General features: G+C 37.3%; 1 protein-coding gene across 1 annotated transcript; it reads right to left on the bottom strand.

Annotated features, from left to right (window-relative positions):
* Nucleotides 1–1,046: 1,046 nt before the first annotated feature.
* On the bottom strand, nucleotides 1,047–5,136 carry rhebl1 (Ras homolog, mTORC1 binding like 1). Its single transcript, XM_046857753.1, has 8 exons — nucleotides 4,592–5,136; nucleotides 4,066–4,137; nucleotides 2,595–2,662; nucleotides 2,013–2,095; nucleotides 1,836–1,892; nucleotides 1,692–1,739; nucleotides 1,496–1,577; nucleotides 1,047–1,377 (listed from the first exon to the last, which is right to left on the bottom strand). The coding sequence occupies exons 1-8, from the start codon at nucleotides 4,641–4,643 to the stop codon at nucleotides 1,285–1,287; spliced, it is 555 nt and encodes a 184-aa protein (XP_046713709.1). The 5' UTR covers nucleotides 4,644–5,136; the 3' UTR covers nucleotides 1,047–1,284.
* Nucleotides 5,137–26,212: the final 21,076 nt, after the last annotated feature.

Genomic DNA, 26,212 nt, shown 5'->3' on the forward strand with positions numbered 1-26,212 from the left:
GTCTAACTTATTTTCCTGCTGTGTTGAACTAAATTTGTCCAAAACAAATTCAGTGTTCCTTAATAAAGAACTACATGTTCTGTTAGATCTCTATCACTAAATATTCATTTTAATGTCTGACATCGGATTCTATGTTAAATTTTAAAACTTCAGCAGGATCAGTTCAGGTGTAAAACTATTTTTATGTTTAGACTTTGCTTGATTTGAAACTTAATTATACAACTAAATTCAACTTCTAATATCTCCTACAGCATCCCATAAAACCTGATTCATCATTTTATCTCAAAAGCAAAAAAAAAAAAAAAACTACATTATTCTCGGGGCGTAAAAGTCAAAGTGTTAATTTAAAAGCCGTTTTCATGATGACCGCTGGCTTTGGTATATATTGTCAAGGCAAGTTTTGCCTTTCTATGAACTTTTGTGCACCACACAGAACTACATTTCTTACAAATCCTACACACAGTTGCTGCAGCATGAACCAGAGCTTTACAAGACAAATCGGCAAACACAATAAAAAAAAAAAAAAAACAAACAAAAAAACCCTCTAATTAGATCTAGAGACAAATAATAAAAATACAAGGGTGAATAAAAATTCTAATTTAACCTACAAAAAAAAAAAATTAATAAAAATAAGGAAATAAAAAACAGGAAGAGAGAGGGAGACAAAATGTGCACTTGCTTCAGGCCTCAATATATATTGTGGCAACTATATAATACCTGCCCACTCATGCCAAAAAACACATCGGGCACATGGCTCGGCACAATTAATCATGGATGGATGAAAAAGATTTAGAAGTCATGGTTCACTCATTCCTGCTATGTTGAAGGCATTTTATTCAGCAGGAGCTGACCAGGTCATAGTTCATTCAAATCCCTATGCCACAGGGGTTATGAAATGTGTGTTATAGGGCCATAACATTGTAACAAAAGTTAGAATTTAAGAAATGCAATTAAAACACTAGAGGCTTTTCCACTTTAAATGTTTAAGTATCGTTGACTGAAAAAATAAACAGTAGTGTAATTGAGTCTACAGATATTTGTCTTCCTTTTGGGGATATATATATTTGAATTGTTTTTTTTCCTGGGACAGCTTACCATTCTTCGTGCTTTTCGGAATTTCATATAAATGGGTACATAAAGCTTCCCGTCTGCTGTGAGGAGTGGAGAGTTTAAGAACGGCAGTCCCACCACCACCGCCACGCCGTGTCCGCGCTGACTGATGATGATGTCACTTGTAACTTTGGCCAGGCAGCTTGCTGTGTGTTTGCTGAAAGATAGCAGCAGCTACATCACGCAACATTTCTTCTCCTCGGACGGGGCGTTTCCGTCTGCTTTCTCCATCTCCAAAATGATCCGCTTAAAAACGTCAACAGCCGTCTGTAGGCACAAAAAAAGAAGAAGAAGAAAAAAAGAAGTGTAATTGTACATGTGTGTGACATTCAGTGTGTCAAGTAGTCTGAATAATTAAATGTGCTTTCAATAATTATACCATTACCTGGTTTTCTTTAGCAGATGATTCCATAAAAGCAGCTCCCCAAGAGTCGGCTAACTTCTTGCCTTCTTCTGGTTTAATAACTCTGAGAGAGAGCGAGAGCGAGAGCGAGAGAGAGAGAGAGAGAGAGAGAGAGAAATCAGAACCATTCCTCAAGTTCCTTACTTCAGCGTCTTCTACTCTGCTCTGCTCTACTTACCTTTCCATGTGAAGGTCTTTTTTATTTCCAACCAGAACAGTAGGCACCCTGGAAAAACAAAGATTTTTTTTAACCCGCACAATTATATTCCCTTTCACACGCATTTAATCCCACGCATGTGCACAAACACAAACGTGCACTTACTGTATTTTTCCAACCATGTCAAGCAGTTTGTCATGTAGAACTTGAACCACTTCGAAACTGACATTGAAAATAAATGTTTCAGGACACAGAAAAGAAAACAGAGAGGAATTATGAGCTATGCTGAGAAGTAGAACGTTCAAAATTTATTAAGCAAGAAAACAACACACAAAGCCCAACCTCTTCATTGAGGTGACGGAGTACACCAGAACATAACCGTGAATGTCCATTGAGTGAGACTGTGGGAAAATGGAGTACTCGTCCTGAAAAAGATGAAAAATACACAAATGATAAACATCAGATACAAATCAGGCAGCTTTATAGCTGCTACACTATCATGCCCATATCATGTATGTAGAAAGGGATGTTCAATATTTGAAACTTGATCTACATCATCATAATCCCAGCTAGCTCTTTGCAATTACAAAAGCTTTAGAAAATAGGGTCACGACCCAGTACAGTGCTGTGGAAGAGTTGTTACTAGGATGTTATGGAGAAAATGTTTCCACGACAAGACGCTGATGATGCGTTTTGCTCTTTAAGAGAATCAATCCAAATTTACATACAGGACAATCTAATACATACATAAATATATATGTATGTATACAACACACACACACCGCACCAGTTGACCTGCAAGAATAATTTTAACAAAATTGTTCTGTACAAATTGATGTATAGACAAAATTAACATTGATAGACTTAATTAATATTAAAAAAAAACTGCTCTTTGAATGCTACCAATGATTTTTTTTTTCTTACCTGTCCAGCAGTATCAACCAGCTGAAGATTAAAGTCTTGTCCATTCACAGACACCATTTTATTAAATGCTATAACAAAGGGACAGGGGAAAAAACTTGTTAACAAAACAATATAAAAAAAATAAATACCAGAAAAAAACATTTCTGTGCTGCATATGAAATTCTACTGCAAAAAGCAAAAAGGTTTCAAACACATTGTACTAAACTGAAATGGAGCTCGGCATATCGTGACTTAGAAACATGCCAGGAGAGGAAAATGTATTTGAAAAGTTAAACTGCTTGCTCTAAGAATTTGCTCCTATTTTTCCTCTGCAGTGGCAGCAGTGTTCTTGCTCTGGCATGTCACTAGATAAGAACTTATTGGGGTTTCCGAGTAGTGCAACAGAAAGCGTGCGAGCTCAAATCATGTTGATGCCACAGTGGCTCAGCAGTACGAACAAATGAGAGGGCTCAAATGTTAGCCATCACCCTCCCTAATTTGTAGCTGTTATGTGATTAAATAGAACTGGTTAGTAATTGGGAAATAATGCAAGAAATTTGCTGGGGGGAAATCTGATTGATTAATTAAGCTCTGCTTTCACACTAGTCATTAGAAATAATAATGTTTAGCCAAAAACATTTAACTTTGTAACCAAAACCAGCCATTTTGTTTTAGTAGAGACTTCAGTGTGTATTAAAGCAGTTAGGACCCCTAACCAAAAGATGTTCCAATTAATAATCATTTAATGTTAATCAGTTTACTTCACTTGAATCTAGTACTGCAGCCATAATCAAACTTTTGCACTGTATATATTGTGCACATTGTAGACTTCATGTGTTTATTACATTTAAAATTATTACGAGACAGTTACATACACATAATGGGAGTCCTGCAGCCAAGTGGAGAAGCCTAAACATATCCACATTCTAATGGAAAGTAGAAAAACTGTGCTTTTACAGCATGTTATCCATCTATTGTAGCTGTAATGTGAGTCTACGTAGGTACAGATTGACTGGCAGAAGATGATATGATGCCTTCGTACTGAATCTACAAAATTGTGAAATAAATAACTAAAAACAATTAAAGATTTGTTAGTTTTGTGAACAAACCAGTATTTTATACAGTAATATATCATCAAAGGTAGAAAAATCCTTGGAGGATCATGTGTGGTGGTTTTGTCATGCCGTCCACCCCCTACTCCTGAGCTGAGTCTGTGTAACGAGGTAATCTTGAATCGATGATAATAATTTAACTTGATAAGTGTGTTTTACTCCATATTCCCCCTTAAAGACATGACCTTGTCCTGTTCTTGTGTTTTAGCATGCAACCATGCAACGCTGGGATTTGAACTCACGACCTTCTGATCACAAGTCGAAAAGTTAAAATAGTGAGCTACTCTTTATGGCGTGTGATTCCTTTATCTCCTAACAGATGGAAGAATACAAACACCTACATAGCTTGAGAAAGTAGGAAGTCTCACTGGGATACTCACTGTTTTCGATTGTAGGATCGTATGCATCTACAAACTGCCCTTCCACGAACTGAATGGTGAGAGAGGACTTTCCTGTTGCAAAAAAAAAATAAAAATACATGAAATAAAATCAATCAAGTCATTATTATTAAAATGATATAACATAAAAACCTCAAGGATGCTCAGCATCATTCAAGATCACGTTAATACCCCGAGAGAAAAAAAACGGAGGGATTTCTACAGAGCACAACTCTTGGCGTGTGCGCAAGGTGATAAGCAGGTCCTGTTAGCCAGCTAGCTACTATGGAAGTACACAAAAGTAGTAAAGGTTGAAACTTTCAGAACTTTTTGCTGTGCATATTTGCGATTACTTAGGAGTGTTCCGTTTCCGTAGTTAGAACAATGAACTGGGCAGGATTTCATCACTATGACTGCATTTATACGTTTCATGCCTAAGGACAACCTGGCTAAGTCACCATGACCGGCTAGCTTGCTAATTTCCTAGTTAGCAAACGTAGGCTAATACTTATCCTAAATCAACACTTACCAACTGACCGGTATCCCAAAACAGCGATCTTTCTATATTTTGGTTGAGGCATGCTCTGAAACTAGGACTTGTACGCTGGAATCAAAGAACTGTATGTAAATAGTCCGAGAGATTCGCCACACTTTATCGCCACATGCGCATCCCGTCACATGACAATAACAAAACTTTTTTTCTCCTTTCGAGCTGCTCCGTCCTCCGCTGGGCCTCGAGGTTCAACTTTACTAACGGCCGAATAGTACGGATTAAAAAAATATATGTACGTTAATACACCTCATATACACGCGTGCGGACTATTTTCTATATAACCACCTCCTGCTGTTCGACTATAAAATGCGTTTTCGAAACGAATGTCGACACTCGAAAACAGCTTATTCACCGCTCAGGTACTTTCAAGTCACTGTCGGAAAGCAAGTTTTGCGAGAACTAGCGAATGTCGTAAAGCATACATAGCGCGCGCGACAGTTGCTTGGCCCAAGCTGGATCACTCAGACACAAGGCGGTCTTTGTACATATAAAATACATGTCACTCCACGGGATATAGTTCTTTATAGTTCACCCTTTTGAAATTAGAATCTGTTTTTATCAGGTAATCTAATTCTTCACATTTTTTTGGATGTTGCATAACATTAAACACAAGGGTGAGCTTTTGAAATGTTTGTGAATGTTGACAAACCACTGTGGTACAAGGTATCTTTAACATTCACGCTTCTAAAAAAATAAATAAATAAATAAAATAAATTTAAGATTGGTTAGCCTATTTAACTTTGTCCTCTTAATATCACAAGAAAAGTAAAGCAACTCAGTCTTAAAGACTTAAAAATAGAAAAAAAATGTATCTGTTTAGTTTCACCTAAGAAGCTAAACACCACAAAGTACCATGAGTGTGTGTAGAAACAAAAATATGAAAAATACAAAAATGTTGAGGTTGCAATCATTACATCCTTCAGGAATGATCAGTTAACTCTCAGGGATAATAAACTTTGGTCTGCAAGGGTCTAGTTAACCCCAGGACAATGAGAAAGGAACTGGTGGAACAGTTGGAAGCACCAAATTGTGTACATCCATCACCAATTGTTTACACACCAACTTTGATAAACACAAAACACTGCAATTTCATGAGTTAAAACAAACTTAAAACACAATCACTGAAACCTGAATCTCATCTACCAAATCCAAAAACAGTTTTCAGTTGTGTATCACCATATATAGTAGAAAGCAACACCAATCAAAATTAAAATCTCCTTAGTCCATGTAGAAAGCAACACCAATCAAAATACAAAATACGCTAATTAGCCACGCCCACTAGTCAAAGTTGTGAACCTTTGTTGCTGAAATGTTCACTTTGAAATCAGAGCTTTATCACTATAAATCGCCACTCAAAAGTTCTGTTTTGGAGGAAAATGGAAGTGATGAAGCAAGACCTGTGTTAGTTTGCACAATGCTACTGTGTGCACTTCTGTTGGATTTTACACTGCATTTTGTTGTTGAGTGCCTGTACTATGCAGTGACAATAAATATGTATCTACATCTGTATGTCTGTCAGATCTCTGTATATATAAAGATATAAATCTATATATATATATATAAAAAAGACTAAATTTCTAAGTGAGACTAGATTTGTAACACTCCAACAGTCACAGGGAGCACTGATCTTCATAAGTCAGTGTGCCAAAAGACATTGTCCTGTGCTGTGTACATCAGGTGTAATTCTGACTATGTGCATTACCATGTCTGCGCTCTTTTCATGGACAGCCAGTTAAAACAAAGAGCAAATGTAAAATTCTGTGTGAAACTGGGCAGATTTGCCACAGAGATGTTTGACATGATTCAGAAAGTTTATGGCAATGCTGCAATGAGTGGAAGAACATCAAGTCAAGTCAAGTCAAGAGGCTTTTATTGTCATTTCTACTATACACAGTGGTACACAGTAAAAACGAGACAACGTTCCTCCGGAACCCTGGTGCTACACTAAACAATAACATAAAGCTACAACACAACACAAGCTACATAAAGTGCATCGAGTGCAACCTGGTGCAAACAGTGCAGACAAAAAACAGTACAGACAGACAACACAAGACAAGACACAAAACCAAGATAGCGCCGACCAGTAAACCTACTGTATACTTGGTTATACGGTACTGTGAACTGTAAAAACTATACCCGGGAGTGAATACAAAAACACAATGTAGTGCAAAAATACAGCAGCAGTCAAGATGTGCAGAAGACAGCATGTAAACAGTGTAGTATAACATCACTGGAAGACGGCGAGACATTAAAAAGACGTTTAACGAGCTCAACCCCGGAAATGTTAAACATTTGGCAACTTGTGCATGATGATCGTCCCACAATCCACAACATTGCTGGTGTGTTATGCGGAACAGTTGAGGCAATCCTCACGTGTGATTTGTACATTTGCCATGGTACTGCCAAGTTCATCCCCAGGCTGCTGACCCAAGAGCAGAAGGAATACCACGTTGAAGTCTGCCAAGAACTTAGTCAGCGTGTAGTGGATGACCCCTCCTTCATGTCGAGAATCATTACAGTGACAAAACTTGGGTGTACGGGTACAACCCTGAAATGAAGCAACAATCTTCACAGTTTAAGAGCCTATCATTTCAAAGACTGAAAAAAGGAGAGGCAGGTCTACAGTTTGACCAAGTGCATGTGTGACAGATTGAAATATAATTGAGTGGGATGTATTTGGGGAAGAGTTATGAATCTGTAACATTGAAGATGATCGCAATTTTTTTTTAATTGTTGAAAAACATGTTTGTATTGTATGGTTTTGGGTTAATCTGTGATCAATTAGTTTGGCACAATGAGATGAGCAATCGATTTGTTGTGTCTAGCGGGAGAACTCATGGTGTTTCTCCATTGTGCGTAAAGTTTGCTATTGGGAAACATTGTTGAGTGTGACTGCACTTAATCCTCTCCCCCTTGTCAGGTATTCATTCTAATTCTTTGTTTAAATAGAGTGAGTTGATGTAAATGATGGATAACAATGTGCAAATGTCATTAGGTAAAATGTTTAAAATGTCATTAGTTTGGAAATGAGTTTGGAAATGCATTTTGAGTATTAAGGGCACATGGGCACAGGATGGTGCAAAGCTATAGGTTGAGCAATTAGCATTACATATTTAGTATGCATGTTTGTTATTAATGATTTTTTATTTAAAACTAAGTTTTGATTTGCTAAAAAAAAGGAATATATATTAAAAAATGTAACAGAGTTGGAGACTATGCACTTCAACACAAAACAATTACTTAATGGGGGGTATTAACATGTGGTTGAGAATATTTTTATATCTAGTTTTATATAATTTATATCTAGGTCTAGGTACACTAGTTAGATGTGTCTAGGTACACATCTAGGTACACTCAACTAATAAGTGTACATTGTCGCTTGTCACTCATGTTGAATGGTTGTGCAATTAAACAAAAGGTCAATGTTGCTGTTTGAAAACTTGTCAACTGCACAAAAAGATTGCAAATAAAGTTTGCACTTGGGAATCATTGTTGAGTGTGATTGGGCTAAATCTTTGTAAGGTAGAGTGTCTAGATATAAGCCCCTTCTCACAAATATACATAATTGCCATTGGTGGGCTTTGCATTTCACATCTAGGCCTTTAGTGGTGTCCTACCTAAACCAATCTACTTCTTAACACATCATTATAATGCCACAGCTATAGAAAGCATCAATAATTTACAGAAATGAAGTACAAGGGAGCACTGCATCACAAATAGATATCTCATGGAAATAAAATGTCTTGCTAAAGCAAGAAGCCCAATGAACACTGCAGCCACAGCTGCACAACATGCATCATTTCTAGCAGAAGCATCAATATTAAACTCATAAAATGAGACTGGGATTTCAGTGCATTTTTTACTTCCTTTTGAGTTCTTTGAACATGGAAATCCTGGGAATTTGAAATTAGGGCATGTAGTTTTGGGAAAACTCTACAGGAACGAAAATGCTAAAGTATAAATATATTTAAGGATATATAAATATATCCTGAAAAAGTCTTTCTTCTGCCATTCTGTATTTAACTGTTTTGGCTAAATGTTCCTCACAATGTCCAGCTTAAAGTCCGTCTTAAATTTAGCCTTGTCTATTTATATACGACTAAATCATATTCTTCTCATGGTTTAGCTATTGCGGAATAAAAAAGAAACCGCTATTAAGGTAAAACATATATATATATATTAACATATATATCATATACATATATATTAGCTTGTGTAGTTTGATACAGATGCAGTTTGTGAGCTCCGAATAGTGCGCTCTATGACTCTTATCAAAGGGAGTGATTAATGTAGATGTTAATGCATGCCTGTTAGATGGCCTCAGTGTGGCCAACTCAAAATCTGATTGAAAAAAATCTCATGGAAAATATATATTAAATATGTTAGTGCTTCTGATATTATTTAGGCCAGCAGAGAAGGCCTTTGCTGGCCATGCCGGCCCACTACTGATATTTGCAACTGGCATGTAACTAAGCAAAAATTAAATAGTATTGAATAAACCTGAATGGAACAGCTAACAATTGTTTGCACATGATTAACTGTGTGGGTGTAGAGCTGCGTAATTAAACACTTCGTTTGGAAGTTTTGGTAAACATCAGCAAATTCAAAACTCTAATTTCTGTGCAAGCTTGAAGAAGCACCAAGTACCCTGTCACTCTCTGTGATTAATGGACTTTCTGGTCCTCTTAAAATGGGTTCAAATGTAAATGGAGAACACCTCCAAAACACATTAAAAATATTTTACCTAATACCTTTACCTTACCTTAATTCTGTTATATTTAGCAGAATACTTTGAATATTTCCTTTACTAGAGAAAATGGTTTGGCCATGTTAAAGAGCCAACATTATGAACTTGGTTGGAATTAGACAGATTTGAATTTTGTCTCTAGGAGATTTTCATGCATCAATTAGCTATGTTTAGCATTCTAGTTTGCATGAGCAAATTATTAACAGTGGTGTATGCGGAATAGTGGTGCACAAGTGGGCGTTAATGAAGTATATTTTCTTTGTCTCCGTGTTTGTCTCAAATACTTCCCACCTCTGATCTTTTAGTATCAGATTTAGTGTTGAAGCCTCTTTTCCCAATAACACCTTGCTATATGTTCAGAATATTCTTGCAAAACATGACTTTTTACGCATTTAATAAGGGCATTACATTACAAATATACTCTGCCTATTTAAATATTGTACATTGTTTTACACTGAAATGTACACATTTAACTCTTACAACCCTACCATCTGAAGCAGTACATTAGAGTGCATCTTGTGATGCTTACTGTCAGATCCCACTGCATCAGCAGCTCCCTATGTGAGTACTTACTCTCAGTTGAAATCTGAAACTTTGTTATAGGGAAGTGTGTTATTTCCATCCACATATGAGTAAGATACATGGATCGTGACCCTGCTCTCTGACTGGTAAGGATAGCATTTCTCTGTCCCCTGAGCAATCCTTGCTAATTGATCATGTGTATGAAAGAGGACACCTAGTGTAATCCCAAACCTTGTTTGGCTGTTCTGTCTATGGATTAGCCATAGTTTTTATACATTTTGAAACCACAAAATCAAGTTTTCTATTTTTGCAGCAGACTAAACTCAAATAGAAATATGTGGGGGAAAGAATCTGCTGAACTTATATAACTCGGTCTTTCAAGCTATCAGTTTGTAGAGCAAATAAATAAAATATCCTCCAACCTAATGAAAAAATTATTATTCAAATAATTATGCTAATACAAATAAATTGCCAAATACAGAAATATTTTTTGAAGTAACCAACGTTCTGATCTAAAGTTGTGTATGTATTTGTGCAAAAAATAAACATTCTTTATTATTTTTATTTTGATAAGTGCATGAAGGATCAGAGCATGTTTCCTAAAACATGTATGCCTAATTGATATGCAACAGCAACTATGAAGAAGCTCAATCTCCTGAATGTTCCTGACATAGAGAAAGAAAGACTCATCATCCAAAGGTAACATCTCACTTACACCATCAGAAGGGGCACGTAACCTTTTAAATATATCTTCCAGCACCATATACGTGCATAAAGTGAAGTGTCAATGAAAAGAATGCCCTTTGCAGTTTTATACTGGCTCATTCTAAAACAGTTTCCTGACTTTGTGCTATGATAATTGTAATATAATATAGGAAATTTATGACAACAGAATAGTAATACATTTTTCTTAGGAGGAAAAATAGGAACATTGATATGGTAGGTTATGTAATCAATCAGTAGTATTTATAAATATGGGATGCACTGTTGAGCTTGTTTTGATCATGAGTTTATTTAATATTTAACATAAATTAATATTTATAATAAATAAATAAAATTAACGTTCTGCCACATTGTATATTTGCATCCGTAATTTGGTGTGAACACAAGAATGAACACCGTTATCTAAATACAAATATACAAAAATAAACAAAACAAAACAAAATAATGCCACTGCTTCCCAGCTATTTTGTGACAAAAAGTGGCCCAGAAAAAAAGACTGGCAAGTTGGTCTTACACAGTAAAGCAAATGTGGAGCGAGAACATTAATGGTACAATTTAGATGGTGATTGCATTGTGTTTAGTTATTTGCAAATGTACACTTAATTTAGTTCTGTGTATAGGCCTGCTTATGTCTTAGTTAGTTCTGTTTTGTATGCTGTTAATAGAAGGTTATGGGCTAATGATAATTTATTAGATATTAATTAGTGTTTAACTCCTTTGGAACAATATTATTATGGATGTCATTCCTAATGAATACATATTTTGCATGTCACACTTTTTTATGAATACCTTTTTCAAGATTAAGGACCCCTATTTAAAAATCATTGGACGTTTCTTATTCTCCTTTGTATTACAGGGGTTTCCTAACCCAGTGTAAGAATACTGTTTTTGTTAATTTGCTTATATACTTGCTTATTTATGTATTTTTTCATAATCTTTTTTTTTGTTTGGTCTTTCTTTTTTTTCTTTTTACCCATGTTCACAAACAGTGATATGCTGCTGAATTTTCAAGTTCCCACAAAGTACGGAAATATCTGTAGTTTTCATCATAGGAACACTTCAGCTGTGAGAGACAGAATCTAAAACAAATCCAGAAAAATGCATTGTTTGATTTATAAATAATTCATTTAAATTTTATTGCATGAAATAAGTATTTGATTATGTCAGGGTCTGAGTGAAACAGGAGGCGGAAGCCGGAGTACAGCTCGCTCAGGTATTATTAACAAGAGTGAGGGAGAGATATATATACACACACACACACACACACACACACACACACGCACACGCACGCACGCACACACACGCACACGTGGAAAACCCTGACAGATTACCTACCAGTAATTCTGTCTCACAGACGTGTTAGTTTGTCTTTATTAAGCCCTCCTATCCTCCACTCCTTACCTTTATTATCTGCACCTGTTTGAACTCATTACCTGTATAAAAGACACCTGTCTACACACTCAATCAATCAGACTCCAACCTCTCCACTATGGGCAAGACCAAAGAGCTGTCTAAGGACACTGGGGATAAAATTGTAGGCCTGCAATGGGATGGGCGTCAGGACAATAGACAAACAGCTTGTTAAAAAAAGGCAACAACTGCTGGCGCATTTATTAGAAAATGGAAGAAATTTAAGATGACTGTCAATCTCCCTCGGACTGGGGCTCTATGCAAGATCTCACCTACTGGAGTATCAATGATCCTTAGAAAGTGGAAGGATCAGCCTAGAGCTACACGGGAGGACTTGGTCAATGATCTGAAGAGAGCTGGGATGTCAGTGATCTCATGGGATACGGTGCATGGACAGATTATTCTGTCAGAGAGCTTGCGAATGTGACTAGGTGAGTGAGGAACCAAATGCTGGATGCCACAGGAGTAATGTGAAAAGGGTCAGGGTCAAAACTCAGGCAAACAGGGTGATGCAGGGAAGACAAAAACCAGTCCAAAAAAACCCCCAAAAACTGGCAAACAGAATAAGAGGGGCATTGCGACAAAACCAAATCCAAAAAAAGTACAGATTTCAAACCAGAGAAGAGGCAGTGCAAGTCTTGGGTGTCCTTAAATACCGGGAGGTGCGGGAAAAACGGCAAGATGTCCACCGACCCAGAAGTGCGCACTGCGGAACCGGACGTGCATGCCGGGAAACCGGAAGTCTACGCAGTGTGCCCGGAAGATCCGCTGCGGAGGTCTGGACCACATCGTCAGCAAAACCCAGGGGCCAGGCAAACACTTTGGAGAAACCCGGGGGTGGAGCAACGTAATCAGCAAGTATTTGCTGCTTGGTTGGGACTCTGGAATGAAGCAGCGCCCTTGGCGGGACTCTGGAGCAGAGCGCCACCCTCGGCGAGACTCTGGAGCGGAGTGCCGCCCTCGGCGGAGGTCGGGATAGGCTTGGGGGCATGCTTGGCAGGGCAGACAGGCATAGCGGTGTTCTCAGCAGGTCGGAAGAGCGGGGCGGCTTCCCCAGTCAGGCAGGAAGGCTGAGGTTGGGCAGCCCCCCAGCATAGCTCTGGGGCTGGAGGGACAGCCGTTTTAGTAGGTTATTTAAAACCATTTGGTTAAACACATCCGGTGGATCCATCTTTTGTCCAGAATATTCTGTCAGAAAGCTATTTCAGGAAACTACGGGTGTAAAAATATTACTTTTTGGTATAAACTCCACTCGCCGTGTTTGGAGGAAATAGAAGGATGAGAACAATCCCAAGAACACCATCAGAACTGTGAAGCATGGGGGTGGAAACATCATGCTTTGGGGGTGCTTTTCTGCAAAGGGGACAGTACGACTGCACCATTTTGAGGGGAGGATGGATGGGGCCATGTATTGCGAGATTTTGGGCAACAACCTTCTTCCCTCATATAGAGCATTGAAGATGGGTCATGGCTGGGTCTTCCAGCATGACAATGACCCCAAACACACAGCTAGGGCAACTAAGGTGTGGCTCCTTGAGAATCATTTCAAGGTCCTGGAGTGGCCTAGCCAGTCTCCAGACCTGAACCCAATAGAAAATCTATGGAGGGAGCTGAAACTCCGTGTTGCCCAGCAACAGCCCCAAAACCTGAAAGATCTAGAGAAGACCTGTATAGAGGAGTTGGCCAAAATCCCTGCTGCATTGTGTGCAAATGTGGTGTAAGAAAAAATGATTAGGACAACAAAGATCGTAATGAAGAAGTTTATAACAGCGTAGCAGTGACAAAATACATGAATCATGAATAATACATGAATAATCACCGGTATTCACACCTTTGCTGGCGCCGACCCCCTAGCAGGTCAGGATGGAGTATTGTTTAAATGATAATCATGGTCTCAGATACCTTTTGGTTAGAGAGGGCTTGTTGCTTCTCCCAGACTGATTAAATTAAGTCTATGCTTCTGATTGATACAACTGAAATTCTTCATCAGACTACGTAACTACTTTTTATAAATTTTGAGCCGTTTTGCGGATGAGATGAATTTGATATAGCATGGGGTGGAATCTGGATTGAGGCAGTCTGTAATTCTTACAGTGGTCAAGATCTACAGGAAACTTGACCTGACCTTTTTGTAATTGTAAACAAAGGTTTCAGGACCAAATATTAAGTTCTATTTTTCTATTGTATCAAATACTTATTTTATGCAATAAAATGAAACAGAATTATTTAAAAATTATACAATGTGATTTTCTGTATTTCTTTTTTCCGATTCTGTCTCTGTACCTATGATGCAAATTACATATCTTTTCATTCTTTGTAAATGGGAAAACTTGAAAAATCGGCAGTGTATCAAATACTTATTTGCCCCACTGCTGAGCTATTGTGTTTTGTATTTTTGGTTTGTAAAAAATTAACCTAAGTAATTTGTTGTATTTGCTGAATAATCTGTCTGACTGTTTTAAAACACTAGTACTGATTCTATTATCTTACATCTTGGGTGTTCATTTGGCATAGGTCTTAGCCAACACTATACTATTAAAAAAAGAAAAAGCATAATTAATTTTGTATTTTAATTAGCTTCCTTTTTTTCAGGGTTAAAAATGTATTTATTTAGTCTATAATGGTGATCAAAAATAACTGTCGCAGAAATGAACATTATTCAAAAGAAGTGCAGTTGCCATGAATCTTGTTCTGTAATTTGAGGATATGTCTAGTTATTTCAAATATAACTAAATTCAAATATAAAAAAACGATATTCACACACTAAATGCAAGGAAAAAAATCCTATCAAAAAGGAAAGTTGATGCTTAAGGGCTACTTCTCCAGATACCCTTGTGAAGATTGATGATATCATAAACTCTGCTAGGTACCAGGACATTGTAATCCAAACCAGGTTGCCTTTGCCACCAGGTTAAAACTCAATTACAGATGGATTTTTAAACAAGATTAATACCCCAACATTCACACCACTGGTGGACAGTAACAAAGTAAATGTATTTTGTTACTGCACTTCAGTAGTATTTTTTAGCATATCTGTACTTTACTCAAGGTTTTCCGTTTGTGGAGACTTTAACTTCACTACATTTCAATGTCAATTATCTTTTACTCAACTACTTTCTTTATGTTGTTGAAAAGAAGGTTTTGGACTTGTGTTATTTTATTAGATATCAATCAGTGTTTAACTCATTAATATTATTCTATTAATAGATTTGTGTGCTAAAAGTAACATTAGAGTCTTTTCACATAAACTGAGTTGATTAAGCAACAGTCTTGTGATTAAGAATTATAATAGGAACATTATAGCCATAATAAATCATAGCATTTGGATACTTGGCAAATACTTTTGTACTTTTACTCAAGTGATAGTTAAAGTTTTTCCTGGAGTAATATTTTACCTACTGTATCTCTTTTTCTACTCAAGTACATGCTTTGTGTACTTCATCCACTACTGGTGAACACTGACCATCACACATGTGGATGTTCCCCAAAATGTTGCTAGAAAGCGAATGTCTATATTAGCATTATGAATTCCCCTTTACTGGAGGTATGAAAAATCCTGTCATTAAATGTGAGCATACAAATATCCTGAAAATAACACGTTTTAAAATGTAAAAAATGTGTTGTGTTGTGTATGAATACCATATTTAAGCACATGGTATAGATATTTTTACACATGTTTTTTATTCATCATAGAAAATGTGTTTTGACTATATTTTCAATTATAAACCAGTATGGATTTCCAAATACATCTATGTATTAAGGTACATCTATGTACTTAGGTTTTTGTATGACATCATATTTTCTGCATTGTACGTTTTTCCCCACTATTACAGGCTGTACCCTGTGCATCACAGCAACATATTATTTAAGAATTTGCTTGTGATTGTATGATATGAGGCAAAATGCCTTGGTTGTAAAATAATGTTTAAAGTCTGCTGGCAGCACTATTAGAGATAAACAATTTTCTCTAGTTTTATTAACTTACATTTATGGCATTTGGCAGACGCCTTTATCCAGAGCATCTTACAACTGAGCAGGGGAGGGTTTTAGGGCCTTGCTCAAGGGCCCAGCAATGGCAGCTTGGTGGTGGTGGGATTTGAACCTGTGACCTTCCAAACCAAAGCCTTAACCACTGAGCAACTACCTCCATATATAATAACTTGGTCTCTATATAAATAACCCTATGTGTAAATGCTTCCCAATGATGTACTAGTATCTAAATCAAAGCGTTTTCCCATCCATCAATGTTCCCTGGATTCACACACATCTTCCCTAAGTTTAGCAAGTTGCTCTTCACCGAGCAGGGCAGCCTAGTGTTAAACATTACTTGTTTCCACATGGTTTAGTTTATAATCTGCATGAATTATATGCATATGTTCAATTAATTTAATAATCCACTTTCCATTTATTCGGTTAATATAACACATAACATGGGGCATATATTTTTATGCTCTAATTTAGGCAAAAAAGTACTTTAGTGCTAACCACACTGTCAGCAGCTCCAGATAATTTATGTGGAAGTTCCTTACCCAACGCTGATGACTTCCACTACTGAAGTGTCCAGATTAATAACAAACTGGTAAGAGAGTTTGCTTCCAAATCCAGACATGACAGTTTCTGACAGGGATCTTCTTGAGATTTAGAGATTTATAGAAACCCTGTATAAATTCATGGCAGCATGGCTGCCTCTCACATATCTGCCTGCCCCTGAGAAATTTAAACTAAAAAAAGCAGTTTTGACATATCATGTTAATATTTGAGGAGATAGGGAAGCCAGAGTGAGAAGGAAAGCAGGCACTGTTGAATGACATTTAATGGAAGAAGGTACCTCTTGTTGCTATTTAGTTTGCCTATTCAATTACTTCCTCATCCAGTGGACTAACATGTCATTGGGCACAGAAGATCCAAATGGTGTTCTCACAAGTCTCTGAACACAGACAGGTGACAAATGAAAGCAAATGCATACTTTGCGCCATTTTACTGATGGTATGGATCCACTTGTTGCTTAGAGAGAAGAATCAGTGTGAATTAATAGTCATTCTGAGTGATCAATTTTATCCGATGATAAAACATAGGTGTAGTCATGGGTGTAGTCCCTGGGTGTAGTCATGGGTGTAGTCCAACAGCAGGAGACATCTACCAGTCAACATCAATGGAACCGAGGTAGAGCGAGTCTCCAGCTTCAAGTTCCTGGGAGTTCACATCTCTGAGGATCTGTCCTGGCAGCAGAACACGTCAGCTCTGGTAAAAAAAGCACAACAACGCCTGTACTTCTTGAGAAGTCTCAAGAAATCTCACCTGTCCCCGGGGATTTTAACGAGCTTCTACCGCTGCATCATTGAGAGCATCCTGACCAACTCCATCACTGTATGGTACGGAGGCTCCACTGTGTGTGAACGTAAAGCACTGCAAAGGGTGGTCAAAACCGCCCAACGCATCACTGGCACCCAACTACCTGCCATTGAACACCTTCACCACAGCAGATGTCTGCGCAGAGCTCACAGCATCATCAAGGACTCTTCACATCCCAGTCATAAACTGTTTAACCTCCTTCCATCACGAAGGAGATACAGGAACTTACGCACCAGAACCAGCAGGTTCAGGGACAGCTTTTTTCCATCCACCATCACACTACTGAACTCAACACTACACCGCTAAATCACTACAATACATGTACATACTACATATTATATCTTTTCACTCCTCATTACATCTGCACTTTTTATATCTGTATGTATATTTATCATTACTGTACATTCTGCCCAACATTTCACATTAATCTGTGTATATAATGTATGTGTATATATTTATATATATATATTTTTTATATATAGTAGACTGTTTATTCAGCTTGCTACTCCTTAATGCCATAATCTTGTGATCTGTAACCTTTCATTTCTGCACATTTTTCTTAATTACTGTACGTCTTCATATTTATTCACTGTACTTCTGAATGTCCACACATCTCTGCACTGAAATAGCCTTTATATTTATTCACTGTATATACTTCATATATATACCACTGCTGTACATATGCCAGATAGTTATCTGCACTGTAAATATGCTAGATATTTATCTGCACTTTTGCACGACTGCTACATTTTGCACTTCTGGTAGATGCCAAACTGCATTTCGTTGCTGTGTACCTGTACAATGCAATGACAATAAAGTTCTATCTATCTATCTATCTATCTATCTATCTATCTATCTATCTATCTATCTATCTATCTATCTATCTATCTATCTATCTATCTATCTATCTATCTATCTATCTATCTATCTATCTATCTATCTATCTATCTATCTATCTATCTATCTATCTATTGAAGATGACAATGTCTCCATCCACATGGCACAATGGCTTACTTAATGGATGAGCATGAACTTTATTTAAATAATATCCAATGGGTTACTAGTGCTCAACCTATTTATGCATATGATGGAGACTATCATCTATCACTATCATCAAAACATGAACCAAAGAAAATTTTTGGAAGAGTCATACCTCCAATAAGTCTCCTTAAAGGTATACAGAAGGTAAATCGTTTTAATATAACATTATACTAAGATGCTTTATGTTAAATTTTCCATCGGGGTGTAGTTAGTCATTTGAATCCCTTAGGGGACACAGGGATGAACAGGTACATTCTCATCCTCAAAAGCAGATAAATTGCTAAGTTTATTAATATCCTCCGGTGCCAGTATCTTTAGCAGGAATGCTGGGTTCAGCTACAATGTGACAGATGTTGGATCTGTGCCCCAGGATATTCCATGCTGAACAATTGTAATTGACCTAGCTACAGTAATTACCAGCAGAAAAGCTGTCTTAAGTGAAATCCACACCATATTTGCATCTTTTAATAGCTCCACAAAAAAGTTTCACACTAAGCACCAAGTCCAAACCCCACTAAACGACCATAGTTTTTGTCTGGGATGTTCTGTGCCCTTGTGAAATACATTAAAAGTCTGTTTGCAGACAATGCTGTCACATAAGCCTTTAGGGTAAATCCACAGTTAAAGAGTTCTAGTTTGTGCAGTTCATGCCCTGTGTTTCATACCATAGTCCGAAAACTTTCAACTTGCTTGTATGCAGTCAGTGAGCAGATGGAGCATGCACATTCTTCTGACCCGTTTCAAACATGTCAGGATGCTGGGATCTCTGCCAGGGGCCAGACCCATGGTTTCCATGTCTGTGGTCTGTTTTGCCACAGTAACCCATTTATCTGGGACAGCAGGTCCAGCCTGATAGGTAGCGAGCAAAAATAGCCTGTGAATGACATTAACAAAAGACAGAACCATGGTCTGTTCAGCCAGAAAGAACTTATGAGTAAAACAGGCTGCCGTCTTGCTGTACTGCATTGCTGTATATACTGAACAACTGTAGATTTGGTCAATTATGTTCTATATCCCGGCCCAATGCAATAATTTAAACTTTTTAACATTATATGGTAGTAAAAAGTCTGGAGGAGATCTAAGGTTTTTGTTTTTCTTTAGAAGAATATTAGAAGGAAAAATGTCCCTACATAACGCATTTATTTAGTCACCTCCTGCTTTATGACAGGTGGTTCTGTGCTTGTCACATGTACTTTACAGCACAATGAAAGTCTTTCTTTGAATGTCCCAGTGATATTTGGAAGCTGGGGTCAGAGCACAAGGTCAGTTGTGTTGCACAGAGGGTTAAGGGACTTACTCAAGAGCCCCAAGGGTTGCAGCTTGGTGATACCATGTCTTAAACCCCTTACCTTGCGATCAGTAACCGAGAGCCTTAACCACTGAGCCAGCACCTCCCCATGTCATAGTGAATCGGAAGCCTAACCGTGGAATACAGTATATGAGGCAGGAATTTGTATGGATATCTGTACTTATGTACTTTACCCTTTCAAAATTTAAATGGTCAAATATTAAATTGATTAACTAAAACATTTTTTTTTAACTTAAATAAACCAATAATTCACATGTCTTTGCAATAGTATATATGTCAAATAAAATAATTACTTAATAATTAGGCATAACGTAAACTGTTATATATACTAACTATATAATATACAGTATATCTGTATTTGTCTTCATTTAAGTTGTATAATTTTGTTCAGCAAAAAGATGCATTGCCCTCCAGATATCATGTGCCATAAATTTAATTTCATTTTCATACATTATGGTATTTTTAGACAATAATGCATTAACAACACAACGGAGAATGTACAAAATGCTGATCTTCACCTATCACTTTTGAGAAGAACTATAATGCGGGCTGCACACAATGAATTCTTGTCCAACATCTGGCAGGATTTTGGAATTTTTAGACTCTTTTCTGTTTTGGCCAATGGAGGCCCTCATTGTTCCCCAATGTTGTGTTTTCTTATTTACTAGTATCATTATTGCTGCCTGTGCTTTGTCTCCTCTTGTGTGTTTATAAGTGGCCCTGTTCCCCAGTTTCTTTGCTCAGTGTTTAGTTGTGCCAAGGCCAGCCACCTTGTCTTATGCCTTCTACAGACAATACAGACAGTGCAATTTCAGCAGTTTTATAAGATCAATACAAATCACACTGTGAGACATGAATTTAATAAACTTGGGTACAGCATGTATGTAGACTTTCCACTAATGGCACCTATTAAATCATAAGTTATAAAGCTAATTAGTATAGAAAAATAAAACATCATCAGCATGCACTAGAGCAAAATGGATCACATTTTGGCAATTGTGTATTTTATGTGTAGTAAGAAAAAGAAGAGGAGGCAGCAGAGGCAGGAGAATATAAACCCAGTCTTGACTAGGGAAATAGGCCAACTTAGGATGCTAATTTTGCAAAAAGAGCTTGAGGTAAGCATATATAAATGTAAAGTTTAACCTTGCCTACAGGTACAGTCAAACTCAATATTCTTGATAACTATAGCATTGTTACAGTATCTAACAAAATTAGGTACACCTCTTTCATTTCAGTAACCATTTTAGTATATCTTCTCAAGAAACAATACTATAGAAATGAAACTTGGATATATTTTAAAGAAGTCAATGTGCAGCTTGTATGGCAGTATAGATTTACTGTATTCTGAAAATAACTCAACATACAGCCATTATTGTCTAAATAGCTGGCAATAAATGTGAGTACACCATAAGTGATAACAGCTGTATGTTGTTTAACCATGCAAAGCCACATTTCCTATTCATCATATTCGTGTTTTTGTCTGTTTGACTCGACCAGAGAAATTTGTGTATCTTGTATTAGAGCAGTTAAAATTTGGTGCTTTGAGTACAATTCTCTCATACTCACCACTGGATTTTCAAAATGGCACTTAATGGCAAAGAATGAGAATTAAGAATTAGAACTGTTGCTCTCCACAAAGATGGCCTAGGCTATAAGAAGATCGGTAACGCATTAAAACTGAGTTACAGCACAGTGGCCAGGGTTATACAGAGGATTTCCAAGAGGGGTTTCACTTGGAACAGGCTTCATAAGGGTTGAATAAGGATGTCGAGTCCCCGTCCTGTTAGTCAGGTGAAGCAGCTAATTTTTAAAAAACAGATGCATGAGTGCTGCCAGCATTGGTATTGAGGTTGCAGATGTGGAAGGTTCGCTTGTCAGCACACGCCGCACACTGCAACAAGAGGAGGTGGTAGCTCAGTGGTTAAGGCATTGGGATTTGGATCAGAAGATCACAGGTTCAAATCCCACCACCACCAAGCTGCCACTGCTGGGCCCTTGAGCAAAGCCCTAAAAACCCTCCCCTGCTCAGTTGTAAGTCGCTCTGGATAAGGGCGTCTGCCAAATGCCGCAAATGTAAATGTAAGTCGATTTGCATGCCCGTTTTTCCAGAAGGAAGCCTCTTCTGAAACTGGTTTACAAGAAAGCCTGCAAACAGTTTGCTGAAGACAACCAGTCTAAGAGCATGAATTACTGAAACCATGTCCTGTGGTCTGATGAGACTAAGATAAACTTGTTTGGCTCGAATGGTGTTCAGCATGTGTGGCAATGCCCTCGTGAGATGTACCAAGAAAATTGTGTCTTGCCTACAGTCAAGCATAGTGGTGTTGGTGGTAGCATCATGGTCTGGGGCTGCATGAGTGCTGCTGGTACTGTGGAGCTGCAGTTCACTGAGCGAAACATGTTTTCCAGCAGGTACAGGACTGTGACATTCTGAAGCAGAACATGGTGCCCTCCCTTCAGAAACTGGGCTGAATGGCAGATTTCCAACATAATAATGACCCCAAACACACCGCCAAGATGACAACTGCCTTATTGAGAAAGGTGAAGGTGATTGAGTGGCCAAGTATGTCTTCAGACCTGTACCCTATTAAACACATGGGGCCTCATTAAGCAGACGGTGGAAAAGTACCATGTATCTAAAATTCAGCAGCTCCATGATATCATTATCGAGGAGTAGAAGAGGATCCCAGCCACAACCTGTGCAGCTCTGGTGAATTCTGTTCTCAGGAAGAATGTTGACACTTTGGACACAGTTTTGACATGTTCACTTAGGGTGTACTCACTTTAGTACTGTAAGTTCAGCAATGTATTCCCAGAGATATTATTTAAGTTTTGTTTTCATGTTGTGTTGATGATTACAGAATTTTATTTTGCATTTTTTTGAATAGACAGTAGACAATACACATTGAACATAGCAGCAAACCCACTGAAGGTCAGCCTAAATTTTTGACACTTGTCAGAATTATTTTTAGGGAGGACAGTGACAACAAATATTGATTAACCTCTCTCACAGTAGGATATAAGACCACTGCTCACTGTTTTTTTTTTATTTCCTTTGCACAGAAGATTTATTTGTTGTATTGCTTCTTAGATGTGATACTTTTTCTGTGATTCCTGATGTCTTATTTATTTTGCATGTTTGTCACACTTTAATGTTTGGAATCTAACACTTTAAAACATTAAAGTGTGACAAACATGCAAAAAAATAGATCTTTCTATTTTCTATAAAAAAAATTTAGATAATCAAACTAATTTAAATATTAGTAAAAGATAACACAAGTGAACACAACATGCACTTTTTAAATGTAGGTTTTTATTACTAAGGTAAAACAAAATCCAAAACTACATGGCTCTGTGTGAAAAAGTGTTTGCCCCTCTGTTAAAACTGTGGTTTATCACACCTGAGTTCAATTTCTCTAGCCACACCCAGGCCTGATTACTGCCACACCTGTTTGCAATCAAGAAATCTCTTAAATAGGACCTGCCTGACAAAGTGAAGTAGACCAAAAAATCCTCAAAATATAGACATCATGCAGAGATCCAAAGAAATTCAGAAACAAATGAAAAAGAAAGTAATTGAGATCTATCAGCCTGGAAAAGGTTATAAAGCCTTTGGGACTTCAGGGAACCACAGTGAGAGGCATTATTTACAAATGGCAAAAGCATGGAACAGTGGAGAGCCTTCCCAGGAGTGGCCGGCCGACCAAAATTACCGCAAGAGCACAGCGACGACTCATCCAAGAGGTCACAAAAGACCCCACAACAACATCCAATGAACTGCAGGCCTCCCTTGCCTCAGTTAAGGTCAGTGTTTATGACTCCACCATAAGAAAGAAACTGGGCAAAAATGGTCTGCATGGCAGAGTTCCAAGATAAAAACCGCTGCTGAGCAAAAAGGCCATAAAGGGTCGTCTCAGTTTTGCCAGAAAACATCTTGATTATACCCAAGACTTTTGGAAAAATTACGCTGTCGACTGATTAGTAACTAGAAAGTTGAACTTTTTGGAAGTTATGGGCCCCATTACGTCTGCCGTAAATGTAACACCACATTTCAGAAAAAGAACATCATACCAACAGTAAAATATGGTGATGGTAGTGTGATGGTCTGGGGCTGTTTTGCTGCTTCAGGACCTGAAAGACTTGCTGTGATAAATGGAAACATGAATTCTGCTGTTTACCAAAAAATCCTGAAGGAGAACGTCCGGCCATCTGTTTGTGACCTCAAGCTGAAGCAAACTTGGGTACTGCAGCAGGACCAAAACACTCTGGATGGCTGAAGAAAAACAAAATGAAGACTTTGGAGTGGCCTAGTCAAAGTCCTGACCTGAATCCTATTGAGATGCTGTAGTATGACCTTAAAAAGGCGGTTGATGCTTGAAAACCCTACAATTACAACAATTCTGCATAGATGAGTGGACCAAAATTCCTCCAACAGACTCATTGCAAGTTATCGCAAACGCTTGATTGCAGTTGTTGGTGCTAAAGGTGGCCTAAAATTAGGTTTAGGGGGCAAACACTTTTGCCCACAGGGCCATGTAGTTTCGGATTTTGTTTTTTACTTAATAATAAAAACCTTAATTTAAAAACTGCATTTTGTGTTCACTTGTGTTATCTTTTACTAATATTAAAATTAGTTGATCTGAAAGATTAAAGTGTGACAAAGATGCAAAGAAAATAAGAAACCAGGAATCACAAAAATTACTTTTTCCCACCACTGTATGCTTGTTTTTTTACTTTTCCCTGTCTACATTTCATAAAATTGTATAAATCTTTTTTGAATGTTCACAATGTTTGAATTTGAGTCTTAATAAAATCAATGTCTGCCCTTACTAATGCTCTTGTGACTCAATGAGTGCAAATCCTCAGCTATGCTTCAAAATTAAAAACCTTTGTAGAAGACTGGAGATTACACCATATTTGGTTACATCTCTAGATCTCAGGTAATAATATACCTGATTTTTTTTGCTACTAAAAGAAATTCTATTAAAAATTATATAGAGAAATTACGTAATATCATAACTGTACAGTGTTAAAGTAAAAATTATTGATTATTGTTTTTGGTGTGTTAGCCATACATGGGGGTTTAACCTAGCTATATAACCTTTCACATAAAACCTAGATGTAAACTTTATAGACATTTCTGAAATGTTGGAGGATTATTTGTCCATTTATTTGATTATAAGAACTGCTGGTAAAAGTTCTAAACACTATTAGACAATACCTAAACTGTCATTGGGAAGGGAGAAATGAAAGATATACTAAACTATGCAGCAAGGCAAAAGTCTAATCTAAATTCAAACTCTGGGCTGCTCAATATACCAGTGTAAGGTAAAGTAAGAATTCCTGACACCTGCTGTGCACCCTAAATGACAGACAGAATTGTTTGCATATTCTCCATTTTCTTTTCAGACAAGCTGTGCTCATTAATGCCTTCAAACTCTTTGTGCTTTTCACTTTTATGCAAATATATATAAAAAAATTAAGGTTCTTATTTTTGTGATGTTGGACAGAAGTGAACATTTGTTTTCTGTTAGTTTAATGGTTTTTAAAATCTTGCTTTTGAATCAGCACAAAAGCACATATAAATGAAATAAACTGAAGAAACAAATCAACTGTTAAAAACAACCCCTTTATTCTGTGACCCAGTATAAACAAACAGCAGCAAATAAAATAATCTATGGTTTTTATAATTCTAATAGTAAGTACTTTGTTGGAAAGCACCGTAGAGAGAAAGAAAGACAATGAGACGGACGGACGGAGAGCGAGGCAGAAAGATGGCTACGGAACACATACATATATACACAAATCCCTGGTGACAATAATTCTTATTTCTGCACTCATGATTGCATGATCATAAGCCATTCAATCAATACCAAAGGAACAGAGATGGAGAAGAATACACCAACATGCAAAGCGACACTTATCCACAATAATAAACAGTTCTTATCTTTTTCATTATGTAAAAAACAAGAACAACTCTTAGGAAACTTTAGTTTTTGCTGTTGTTTCCTTAAATATAAACAATCTGAAGTATACAAAAAGCATGTTATACATTTTTTTTTGTTCATCTTTGTCTCAGAACCATTTTAAAGTAGCCTACATTTTACTAACCTCCACCTCACAAAGATTACGAGCTAGATATTATAAGGAATTGATCCCAAGTGGCACTGAAAAAAATGAGAACTGAAATATCAGCAGCAGATTAAGTATAATATATCTAAATGTGGTCCATGGCCCTTCTACATGATACGTTGTATTGCCCGTAAGCCATGGATAACTGGTACAAGATAGAAAAATAGAAGTGATAGACTAGTAATAATGGCCCCAACACCCAAAATGAAAATCCAAAATCCAAGTTGACTAAGCTCCAGCTTTCTACCAAATGCAATCCTGTGCAATCTCTCACCGCATTAGCATAGCCTGCTGGGAGACAGCAAATATAAGTTAAGGCTTTTTGAGGACCTGAGGAGTTTAAAAACATGTGACGAGG

This window comes from Silurus meridionalis, chromosome 1, assembly GCF_014805685.1.
Source record: "Silurus meridionalis isolate SWU-2019-XX chromosome 1, ASM1480568v1, whole genome shotgun sequence".
Classification (NCBI taxonomy): Eukaryota; Metazoa; Chordata; class Actinopteri; order Siluriformes; family Siluridae; genus Silurus; species Silurus meridionalis.

What these genes read in the sequence shown, in the direction of transcription:
- rhebl1 (XM_046857753.1), bottom strand. Translation starts at nt 4,643, where the DNA reads ATGCCTCAACCAAAATATAGAAAGATCGCTGTTTTGGGATACCGGTCA. An exon ending in CGATCCTACAATCGAAAACA is followed by an intron (nt 2,663 to 4,065) that starts GTGAGTATCCCA and finishes CCTTTGTTATAG; the next exon opens with CATTTAATAAAATGGTGTCT. An exon ending in GACATGGTTGGAAAAATACA is followed by an intron (nt 1,740 to 1,835) that starts GTAAGTGCACGT and finishes TTGTTTTTCCAG; the next exon opens with GGTGCCTACTGTTCTGGTTG.